Source organism: Salvelinus namaycush, chromosome 23 (genome assembly GCF_016432855.1).
Source record: "Salvelinus namaycush isolate Seneca chromosome 23, SaNama_1.0, whole genome shotgun sequence".
Lineage (NCBI taxonomy): Eukaryota > Metazoa > Chordata > Actinopteri > Salmoniformes > Salmonidae > Salvelinus > Salvelinus namaycush.
The window spans coordinates 35,161,803-35,173,143 of NC_052329.1; the positions used below are offsets into that span (position 1 = coordinate 35,161,803).

The 11,341-nt window shown below is 38.9% G+C and overlaps 2 protein-coding genes across 3 annotated transcripts; both read right to left on the bottom strand.

Annotated features, from left to right (window-relative positions):
- Positions 1-52: 52 nt before the first annotated feature.
- LOC120018366 (ribonuclease T2-like) lies at positions 53-2,736 on the bottom strand. Its single transcript, XM_038961528.1, has 9 exons — positions 2,653-2,736; positions 2,374-2,431; positions 2,234-2,301; positions 2,027-2,084; positions 1,877-1,944; positions 1,371-1,484; positions 1,197-1,245; positions 708-785; positions 53-427 (listed from the first exon to the last, which is right to left on the bottom strand). Exons 1-9 carry the CDS (start codon positions 2,721-2,723, stop codon positions 245-247), a joined length of 747 nt encoding a protein of 248 aa, XP_038817456.1. The 5' UTR covers positions 2,724-2,736; the 3' UTR covers positions 53-244.
- A 4,039-nt stretch (positions 2,737-6,775) lies between these two features.
- On the bottom strand, positions 6,776-10,382 carry LOC120018807 (calcineurin B homologous protein 2-like). Of its 2 annotated transcripts, XR_005472259.1 has the most exons (8): positions 10,131-10,382; positions 9,431-9,503; positions 9,219-9,299; positions 8,811-8,935; positions 8,642-8,703; positions 8,122-8,244; positions 7,740-7,865; positions 6,776-6,819 (listed from the first exon to the last, which is right to left on the bottom strand). XR_005472259.1 is itself a non-coding variant. In XM_038962021.1 (7 exons), exons 1-7 carry the CDS (start codon positions 10,195-10,197, stop codon positions 7,812-7,814), a joined length of 585 nt encoding a protein of 194 aa, XP_038817949.1. In that variant the 5' UTR covers positions 10,198-10,382; the 3' UTR covers positions 7,512-7,811. The 2 variants fall into 2 exon arrangements, 1 of the variants encoding a protein (XP_038817949.1); XM_038962021.1 differs by lacking the exon at positions 6,776-6,819 and having other exon boundaries at positions 7,512-7,865.
- Positions 10,383-11,341: the final 959 nt, after the last annotated feature.

Genomic DNA, 11,341 nt, shown 5'->3' on the forward strand with positions numbered 1-11,341 from the left:
AACAATAAGGTGCTTTAAAATACTCTTAAAGGGTTTTGTAATTTTTGGGGTAATTTTTTTTAATCTCCAAAAGCATGTTTTGCAGAAGAAAAGTACTGAAAGAACATAAAGTGGCTGTATACTAAATGAGTGCCTTAATGTAATCTACCTCAAAGATGTGAGCCCTGCAATTCAACAACTTGCTTATCGTTAGGTTACGCCAGCAGGCATGGCAGCCCAGTCTGTGGTGAGGGCAGACGTAGCACTAGTCACAGGGCTGGTGTGGGCGGTCGTGGTTTATAGGGAAGTAGAAGATGGGGGAGTCCTGTGGACAGGGGTGCCAGAGCTGGGTAGGTTGAGGTTCAGTTTCCTGGTCCTCTTCATGATGACATCCAAGGGTGAGGTTTCGAGACAGAGGGATCTTCACCTGGACCAACACTTCTCGTCCCTGAGAAGTGATGGGGTATTCCATTTACACAGCCACAAATTAACAATGTTTCTCTACAACCAATATATCTGAAGCATCAACGCTATTGCTGAATTACACCAAAGGCAAATGGACAACAGTCAAGTGGTGATAATGTGTGGTTTTGTACATTACTACGGTGATGCTTTATGTTGTTCACAGATTTGTATGTGCTCTTGCCTATTCCATTGCTGACCTTGTCAAGCCAAACAGTTTGGAATGATAGCACAGACAGACTGGCACTCAGGCTAGGGATGCTTACCTTTTCATTTATACACTGAATCTGGACACCGGGGTCATCTCCAATGACTGGGGCCAGAGCATGGTTGACTTCATCGCACTGACCAGATGGCAGAACAATGCAGTAATAGACTTATTCAGCTGGAATTCCTCAAGTTTCATCCTACTTCCTCATGAAAACGTTTTATGTTAAAAGGTAAATGCCTTTTTGTCATAAATAGGAAGTGTTTGCCATGTTCTCAAGGTTTCTCTTTTCTAATGTTTCTGATATCAAACAAGTTCACTTAACTGGTTCTATATTATTAGAAACCTATTAAAACCAATGCTGCAAAAATACAAGATTATTGAATTACAATGTTTATGGCCTTCATATCCTTATTTGGATGCAGTGTCTCACTCTGTACATCCAAATAAGGGTACAGGAAAATCATAATTTAATTTCTGTAAACCCTACAATGCAATGCCAATAGCTGTATTTTAATCCTTTCCCAAGGTGATGGGTATTACCTACCTGATAAGACTGGTTACAGGAGGGCTTGATGCCTGCATCCTCTAAGGTTCTGAACAATGGGTGGAGAACAGGTAGCTCAGCCAGAATAAAAATGCAAGCTGTCAACACAGGTTTGACGATGTGTAATGGTGAAACAGGCAGGTTAGATGTGTGAATGTGATCAGTGGGGCTGACCGGTCAATATCGAAGCGCTCGCGTAGTTTCAGACATATTTGGAAGTAACGCAAAGGAGAGTTCATGCCCTCCACACAAGCAGCACAAGAGCCATGTTTGATCCATTCATCTTTCCTGTTGGAGGAGGACATGCACATTCAGTGACACGTTATGTACCTGTAACACATAACCGCCATTCTGTTAACCAGAATACAGTAATAACTTATATTCTGTGGTGACCTCTGACTATTTCCATTCAATCTAATGGAGAAAATAATGCTAAATTGTATAACAGAAACAGACGGTGGACAAGTAGTATTAAAAGCTGAAGAATCACATTTGTAAGAAGACCTCAACTGGGTTGGGGTCAATTTGAATGAAGGCCAGTCGATTCAGGAAGTAAACTGACATTCCAATTCAATCATTTAAAAAAGGACATCTATTTTTAATAACTTCTCCATGACCCGAAAGGAGAATCTATGTGAAAAATTTACTTCAAATCGAATTGACCCACATCTGCCTCTTACCAGAAGAGAAAACTGGAGTGGGTCTTGAGTAGGGATGGCCAAAGTTGAGAGAGTTCAGGGTCCAGCTCCTGAAAGAAAGAGGGATCTCTGCTGAACACATGGATCCTTCATTGTCCTTCGATGGTGACTGTAACCAGAGACATGTTTTACCTTGAGGTCAGAGTGGAATATTGGCCAGCAGCGGCAACATGTATGAGCTTTCAAAGGCCTAGGTAAAAAACAGAAAAAAATTCTGATATGAATTGACATTCTCATTCAGTTTATTAAGATCAGTCAAAAGGTTTTATTCTATTTATTTATATTTATTTGAAGTACCAATCACACATTTCCCCTTTAAGATAAAAAAAAGAATAATACCACAGTCCATGGATAGTCCAGTTCTGGATGTTTGGAGGTATTCTGCATTGAGATGAATTCTTTAGACCCTGTGCAGAGTTAGATTGAGTTAGAATAACAGGAATGGGTGATGTGCTGTGGAGAAGTGGTTTTAAACTCACCAAACAGAAGCTCCCAGGCCACTGCAGAGTCAACTTCAAACACTGCCATGTACAGAACCTGGGAGAGATAGAATGATTCTGTATCCTAATGCCCAAGACTATTTAATATTTCAACATAACAATACATCACACTCAAGTATACTTGTCCAAAAAGATTGTAGTCAAAAATCGGCATGCACTATAAAAGTTGAAAATAAGTAGTCTTAAATTATAAAGTCTGCATTGATCTACATTACACCATTGGATTGGAGTATTTACAATGCAAGATTCTCATCTTACTTTTCCGGCTGGCCTGCTGTCCAGTGGTCAGACTCCAGGGTGAGTGTAAGGACAGTGAGCAAGACCACCATGAGCAGCGCTGACATATTTATTCTATTCTAGGAGTGAGTGACATAAAACATATGTTGGCTACAATTGTTTGTGAAAAAAGTCTGAAATATGTGGCTCTCATAAACATTAAAGAAACCGCAAATGTGTCGATTCATAGGAACGTCATAGTAAATGATGCGCTAACAACTTGTGTTCGACGCCAGTTGAAAAGGCATCGTACATTTCACATGGGCATGCCTTACCGTCAAGTCTACACTTTGCTACTTCTTATTATCTTCGTTATCACCTCTAACTACAAACAAGGACAGCTAGAGACATACATGCATGTCTATACACATCACATTTACAATAACCCTATAGTACAACTATAACAACTATGAGACTTTAATACATCTGTTATGAGACTTACCAGAGACAGTGATCATTTGCGACTGATCTATACTGACAGTTCTCTGCAAATGTGAGAAGAAAAATGCTAAACCAACTGTTTTCCTGATTTCATGATCACAGCTGGGGAGAGGTGAGATAACATACCCAGTTCCCCTTTCTGAGGACCTCAACCCAGAAATTAAACCAAGACTGTCTGGCTTTCAGACTCTTAAATAATATTATTCACACAACTGGAAGATGGACAGTGTGCCCTGAAAGCAAGTGAATAAATTTGATTGATGCAAATACAGGAATGATATCACCTACACTACCATAATCTAGATGATCTCTCTGTAAAGTCGTATTGGACTCATATTTTCATTCAGATGAAATTTTATTTGAAAAAACTTGGTCTTATTGTTCTTTTAAAATATCTAGTTTACAAGCTCCTACTGAGAGGTCATATCATTTTAATTATATCCCTCTCACTTCTAGGTGAGGTGGAAAAATGTGATGGTATATTAGTCTTGTATATTTCTATTGATTCACATTTCCTCTATCGGTCCTTTATGATTTCTCTAAGCAAACTGTGCCGTGTCCACATATAGCTTACACATATGTACACACACGCACACAGGGAATCCATTTCAAGGGGAAGGGTGTATTGTTCCTCTCTCCCTCCAAAATATATAACCTAATTGGTTGAGGTCACAGATTGTGTGGCAGTCATTGGCTGGTGGCAATGTCAGTTCTCGCCCTGCTGGTTCAGGCACCCAATTTGACCTTGGTAGATATTACACTGTGGTACAATTCTCTTAAAGGGACAGAACCCAAGTCAACAGAAGTATACAAAATGGTCTTCAATGAAATGAGAAGGTTTTGCCTGTGATAGTAAAAAGTAGTAAGAGATTCACCTCACAGAGAATGTTTACGTGATACAAAGACCAATAGATTAAAAACTTGAAAAGAGATGACTTTCTTTCAGAACACAAGTCCCCAGTGATGAAATAGTCCTGTTATAATGAATAAACATAATGGGTCAGACCAAGTGGTATGGGTTAGGGGGGTATGGTTTGACCTCTATTTTCAACAGATTATCTAATTGACAATAATGTTTATATACCGCTATGCACTTGCTAGTGTCATTTTATAGAATATCGATAGGTGGTCTGATTACATATTTCATTAGGAGTGACAGATTATCTGTCAAAGGAAGTTGATACTCTGGCTTGTTTACAGAGAAGGCTTTTGGTTGTTTTTTTTGTATCTTGGAGGATGTTGATTTAAACAAGCATATTTGAGGTGACAACACAGCTGTCTTTGAAACTAGCATCACTTTGGATGGAAAGCATGTCTAAGATGCCAAAATTGTATATTCACTCAAAAAGTCTAAAACATACTGGAGAAGGTGATACACCTACAAGTATGTGTAATTCCCCCCTGCATGCTGTTAAAATAAAAAGGAACATTTGTAGTTCTATTTTCTTGTGTATGCAAACCACTTGTACTTTATTTGGTACTCAAAACGTCAAAAACAGAAGTGGATATTTCCTCGCCTAACCAAGACTGTATACAATAGCAGATGTTGTCATGATGAAGACGGAGAGGGAAGTAAGAGTAACCTAGAGTTTTCCATAGCTATTTCCTTTTATAGGAAACAACAGGCTAGTATCACATCTCTTTAAAAGTGAAAGTAGAAAAACAGGTGTGGAACCCCAAAGGTAAACACAGCTAATATTACCATCTAATCCTGATCATCCAATCTCTAAATCACTTAATATACTATTGTTATGTTATTATCAAATTATTTATTCTACCTGAAACACTATGAAAACAGCATCTAGCCTCAGCCGCTCAGAAAGCATCCGACCGATTTGTTTTGGACATTTGGAAATTAGGGATGCAAAGGAATGTTTTGTCATAAGCCCTGCATTTTCAATCTAGTTTTCACATCATATGCAGACACAGGGTAACATGGTTAACATGTGACTGTGGGATCCTTTCAGAAGCTGCCCCGGCTGGCTACCAGAGCCTTCAGCACAACAACCAAACAGATGAAGAACAAGGTGCCAGATCATCAGAACCTATTCCAGGTGAGCATGACATCATTAGGACGCCTGGGTGAGAAACAATCCCAAACGAGTGAATTTAGATATTTAATGGCAATCAAATGGGCCAACAATGTCAACCAGATGTGATTTGAACATGTTTGATGGAGTAGAGCAACATTGACCGGATTTTGAACTACTGCATGTGTTGTGTTACGAAATGTATGAATTGCCTGAGGTCCACTGTTGTTGGTCAGCACCCAGAATCTTATCACAGTATTGAACATAGTAAAAGAGCATTACCGGTTTTAAAGGGGCTTGAGGGAATAGTTGTTCCATTCTGGTCTGGAATGCAATTTAATTTGGTTTTATCATCACATATCACAAAGTTGGCTTACAATAAAGTCTCCAGTGATTCATGATCATGAATAGGTATTTGACCCCTAACTTTGGTTACAGGCGGACAACAGCTTGCCAGTCCACATCAAGGGAGGGACCACTGATGTCCTTCTCTACCGTCTAACAATGACCATCACCCTCGCAGGTACCTGTTAGATTCTTCCATCAACGCACTCTGTTCATTTGGAGTACTGTGCTGATGGTTTTCTATGCTGCATCGTATATGTTGTAATCATTGTGTCTTTCTGTTCTTTTTAGGCACTGGATATTCCTTATTCTGGATTCTATGTGCCTGTCAGCCCAAGGGAAAATGAGGAAGCCCTGCTAATGCATGTGTTTGTTTAAATCAATTCCACTTTATGACCTTCTTCTAATGTCATGGGACACGTTATGTACAGAATAAATCTCTCTATTATGCCTCTGTTTCAAGGCAAGCCTTATTTTCCTCTATCGACCCATGTGTCATTTCACTTCAACCTCAGTGAAAATATATATTCCTGCCACCCTGTGTTCAATCAGAGAAATTAGAAGGAACATTTCACATGGAACAAACTTTGAAAAGAACCCCATGTTACATGGCCGTAGATAGCAACAGGAGGTGTGACTATTTGAATCAGTAACATCAAAAAGTGTACTGATGCTAGAAATATGAAAATCAGTTGCAAAAAATACTCCAGCCAAATACCAATAGGGTTATTTAATTAAGATTCCATGTATCTGACAAAAAAATTCAGAGATTTGAGAAATACATTTTGGCACACATTAGTTCAAATATCATCCAGTCAGTCACAAACAGACTCTTTCATTACTCTGGGTCAAAATGTAGACATTAGTTTTGTTGGACTGTCTCTAAATCAAATCTATTGAAACAATTAGAGCCAAGCTTAGGTTTTTCATGGCCTTTTCTCCTCATAAGCAACTCAGTAAATGAATGCTACAATTTACAAAAATATTCATTTGTAGAAATATTCTATTACTTTCGTACTCGTATGTATAGTTCTCAAGTTCAGTGTAATTGGACACCGACTGCTACATCTAGAGACTTATTACAGTAAAGTCTTAGAACACCTAATCATTCCAGGGTTTTTCATTATTTTTTACTATTTTCTACATTGTAGAATAATAGTGAAGACATCAAAACTATGAAATAACACATATGGAATCAAGTAGTAACCAAAAAAGTGTTAAACAAATCAAAATATATTTTATATTTGAGATTCTTCAAAGTAGCCATCCTTTGCCTTGATGACAGCTTTGCACACTCTTGACATTCTCTCAACCAGCTTCATGAGGTAGTCACCTGGAATGCATTTCAATTAAAAGTAAATTTTGGGAATTTCTTTCCTTCTAAATGCATTTGAGCCAATCAGTTGTGTTGTGACAAGGTAGGGGGGTATACAGAAGATAGCCCTATTTTGTAAAAGACCAAGTCCACATTATGGCAAGAACAGCTCAAATAAGCAAATAGAAATGACAGTCCATCATTGCTTTATGACATGAAGGTCAGTAAATACGGAACATTTCAAGAACTTTGAAAGTTTCTTCAAGTGCAGTCGCAAAAATCATCAAGCACTATGATGAAACTGGCTCTCATGAGGACCGCCACAGGAATGGAAGACCCAGAGTTACCTCTGCTGCAGAGGATAGGTTCATTAAAGAGTTACCAGCCTCATAAATTGCAGCCCAAATAAATGCTTCACAGACTTCAAGTAACAGATGTAACAGTTTAACTTTAAACCGTCCCCTCGCCCCGTTAGGGGCGCGAACCAGGGACCCTCTGCACACATCAACAACGGTTTAAAGTTAAACTGTTACATCTGTTACTTGAAGTCTGTGAAGCATTTATTTGGGCTGCAATTTATGAGGCTGGTAACTCTTTAATGAGTTAAAAGCTTATGTTTGCCCTTGTCAAAACTAACATATTTTTTTTGTTTCTACAATTGTAAAGCGACTTTGGGTCCTTGATTACCACTAAATAAGTCCCATGTATAATTATTATTATTAAATTGCATTTTATTGTATTATATAAAAGCAGTTACTATGTAGTTATACAGTAGGCCTCTAGTACAGTTAGACTTTGGAACATGATGTCCATATTCCAGTATGCTGTAAAAAAACATATTAAGTTACAGCATATTATTCAGTCATTTAAAGGTATTTAGTGTTAGTCATCCAGTTAAAGGAATCAGTAATATTTCCCTGCAGAAGCCTTGTTTTTACCATGGAGGGATGAGTACACACAGTGGGCTACATCACCATGAACAGTCAGTTGACCCAGTGCAACCACTCTAGCTAGCGCAGGAAGCGAATGCTCATCTTGTGGTCGATGTTCACCTTCTCCAGGGACTGTAAGGAGAAGGAAAAGCCAAAGTTAGACTGAGTGGAATGGTGGAATTGGTGTATTACAAGCAAATGCAGCCACTGAATATGAGAGGATGGGCAAAATACTGTCATCGCACAATGTACAGTATGCTGTTTGACTACAGCAATGGCCGACATCATTTTCTATGGGCATGAACTTTGTATGTCTTAGTATTCTGAGTGCCCTGTGCTGCAATGCACCATGTTGATATGTCAGTCTTAGAGCTCTACCCGGTGGTACCTTGCGGAACTCCTCAAAGGAGATGGCATCGTCCTTGTCCAGGTCAGCCTCCTGGATGGTGCGGTCGGCAATGCTCTCTAGCTGCTCCTCCGTCACCTGCATCTCCAGCATGGACCGCAGCACCTGTCAATCACCCTCAGCTATCAATCACATCCCAAACACATGGAGAAGGGCTTCATTCTATTGTATAGGGCCCTCAAATTTAAATCCCGACTATGAAACCAGTTCAACTGCTTTTTTTCATTCTTCCCCTCTAATCAGGGCCTGATTTAGACCTGGGAACAAAAGGTGGGTTCAATATATTTTCAGGTAAAACAGAAAACCAGCAGGCTCCAGACCTCATAGTGTAAGATTTGAATACCTCTGATATAGGGTGTAGGAATTTCAGCCATAAATTGTAGGGACATACAAGACCTGGTTCACAACAGAGAAACAATTTACATCACTAACTATTGGTGGTATATTGTGTTGCTCACTATACAGAGTATTATTGTCAGTAAAGCTAACAGTTATTATGGACCTGTAGAAGCTCAGCTCTGGAGATTTTTCCATCTTTGTCCTGGTCATATAGTTGGAAGGCAACTGAAAGGAAGGAGAAAACCAGGGGGGATCTGATTGAGTTGAATTTGAACGCTAAAATCTATTTTGTGAGTCAACCTCAACAACAACAAAAATGCCAGAGGACTCACACTTGAGTTTACTGGTCCTACTGTTGACAGGTTCAGGCATACTGGGATCTTTGGGACGTTTTTTGTCCGCAGGTCGGAAGTGGGCCAGGATCCTCACAAAGGAGTGGAAGTCCACTGTTTCCTGCCTGAGAGAGAGATTGTGTTAAGACCAAAACCTGCTTGCATTCCAAACGTACAGGATACATGGATATAAAAAATAAAAAAGTTTATTGTTGCACAGAATTGACTGAAGTTAAATCAATATTTAGTCTTGTTGATTGTGCACTCTGTTTTTTTAAGGAGACCTACAAAAAGCCTGGACTTTTATATTACAGCGAAAATGGACATTAACCTTCACATTACCATTTCATTGGTGAGGTTATCAAGTCAGCAATTTTACTCAAACCTGTAAGAAATGTTGTTCTATACCCTGGAGAGAAGAAAGCCCCAATGATCCGATCCCCGATGGGGTTCATCGCCAACCTATTAATGGCTCCAAAATCCTGTGGGCTTCACAGTAATGGGGATAAAACAAAGACAGGACATTCAGACATAATTATTATTATTCTGACATGCACTGTTTTAGTCAACACTGGTTTAACAAACAAACTCCATAAAGCTGACATGGTCCCACCACTTACCGGAGAAGGCCTGTCTTTTCCTTGTCCAATGCTTCGAAACGGTCATAAAGTCGAACAATGTGTGCAGGGGTGACTATGTTGATGAGAAAACAGGAGAACCATCGATTCATGCTATTAGTATTAGTAATGGGCAGGACAGCGGCACACCAAATCATTTAATCAATACATGCAATAGCCATAGATGCCAGTTCATTGCTCTGGATTGCATTCAAGCAAACACTCCATGAATGATTCAAGCATTTATATAAAGTAGCCTAAAGGCCAAGTTATAAATTACCTAAAACTTCTCAAAGCCACATGTATATGTCCATATAAGTCTCTGTTCAAAGCTTAGATATTCAATACTGTATTTGGTTGGGTAAGACACATGCGTATTTTGGTCAGTCAAAGTTGTGCGCGAAATTTGCGCACCTGTCAAACATCACTCTTATCGTTGCGAAAGCTATTAATAATTTGGACACATTTCAAAATATCTGCGCTCTAAAACATTTCGGGAAAAAAAATGCAATAGAAGGAATTGAAAAACTGGGCTCCATATGTCTGTCACAAAAACATTCATAATGAAATCCCGTTATACGCCCACTCTCAAAGATTTGTCCTCGAATTTGGAATAAACAATGACGTTATTGTACAATCATGACAATCTCAATACAGATTTTCTAGCAGCCTAAACTACAGTCCTACCCGTCCGAGAACTTACAACCCGTTTCTTGCATTAATTCTTCGACATTTGGAATTTTTGACAGGGTGGAGTTTGTCGTGCCCATTTCTACAAAAAAGAAAACAATAACATCTGCTTCACTGGACACATAAATATCACGTCCCAGAACTTCTGATTTTCCTGTTGACTTCCCAATGCCTGTAGTTTAGAAATTATACACGACTGTAGCTATGAAATAAACTTTAGTATCCTCGACTAGAGCAAGGGTATATTGAACGTCAATTCAGTCAGTTCACCGCTAATGATAGGCATCATATCTATCCAATCGCTGTTAAACCAAGGGGACCAAATGACCAATGGGGTCGTGATTTATATGTTTTCAAGAACACAAATTCAACCAAGTCTGTTCTTACAACAGATCTCCAAGATTGATATCGAATTTTATCAACAGCCTGGATTTACTATCCAGCAGGGATAGCATTATATATAGCAAAGTGGATCTTTGATTAATATATTTGCATTATGGCTATATTATCACAAATAGCCTACTACCAACACTAATCCATTACATAATAGAATCAATTAACCCAATGATTACAATAGGCTACTAGCCTGTATGCTCCTGAGTAGCTTGACAATCACTATACTGTCCAACACAATGTTACATGCAAATCAAACATGCTTTGTAGACGTTGTTACAGTGGTCATTTGACACTAGATGGCACCATCCCTTTCAGATATCAAGGAACCATAGGCTGCTACAGCATAGCAGGACAGTGTGTGCATTGTGAGTAGTCTTGTTTTGGTATGGGACAGCTCTGAAAGGTTATCAGCTATCAGTTGGAAAGCTGGTTTGTGTGTCATGTGTCAATGAACTGGTCTGCATATTCTGCATGCTGCTTTTCCCAAACCATTATTAGATAATAGTTCATGTGACTCAAGGATCCAAGTCCATTGGAATCTGTTCCTTCTGAATGAACCTGGTGCTATAAAATCCAGATCTTCAATGTTAAAAAATATTCGAGGCAACACGTTTCCAAATCAACACAGTTATGTGTATTTCTCTTCATCAACAAAAACAAACAATTTGTGCATCCTGGATGACACACATTTTACTGATGACTTGTCAGCAACGGTTTAAATGTGTTTATATTACCGGCAACAGTGATGCTTGCCTTGCTCATGTATTTATATAGTCCTAGTCTGTTTGAATCACTCCCTTTGCTGAACTTCACATTTGAACCATAAAA

What these genes read in the sequence shown, in the direction of transcription:
- LOC120018366 (XM_038961528.1), bottom strand. Translation starts at nt 2,723, where the DNA reads ATGGTGGTCTTGCTCACTGTCCTTACACTCACCCTGGAGTCTGACCAC. An exon ending in GAGCGCTTCGATATTGACCG is followed by an intron (nt 1,246 to 1,370) that starts GTCAGCCCCACT and finishes CCCATTGTTCAG; the next exon opens with AACCTTAGAGGATGCAGGCA. An exon ending in CCTGTAACCAGTCTTATCAG is followed by an intron (nt 786 to 1,196) that starts GTAGGTAATACC and finishes CCATCTGGTCAG; the next exon opens with TGCGATGAAGTCAACCATGC.
- LOC120018807 (XM_038962021.1), bottom strand. Translation starts at nt 10,197, where the DNA reads ATGGGCACGACAAACTCCACCCTGTCAAAAATTCCAAATGTCGAAGAA. An exon ending in ATTAATGCAAGAAACGGGTT is followed by an intron (nt 9,504 to 10,130) that starts GTAAGTTCTCGG and finishes TCATCAACATAG; the next exon opens with TCACCCCTGCACACATTGTT. An exon ending in CCAGAGCTGAGCTTCTACAG is followed by an intron (nt 8,245 to 8,641) that starts GTCCATAATAAC and finishes GGTGATTGACAG; the next exon opens with GTGCTGCGGTCCATGCTGGA.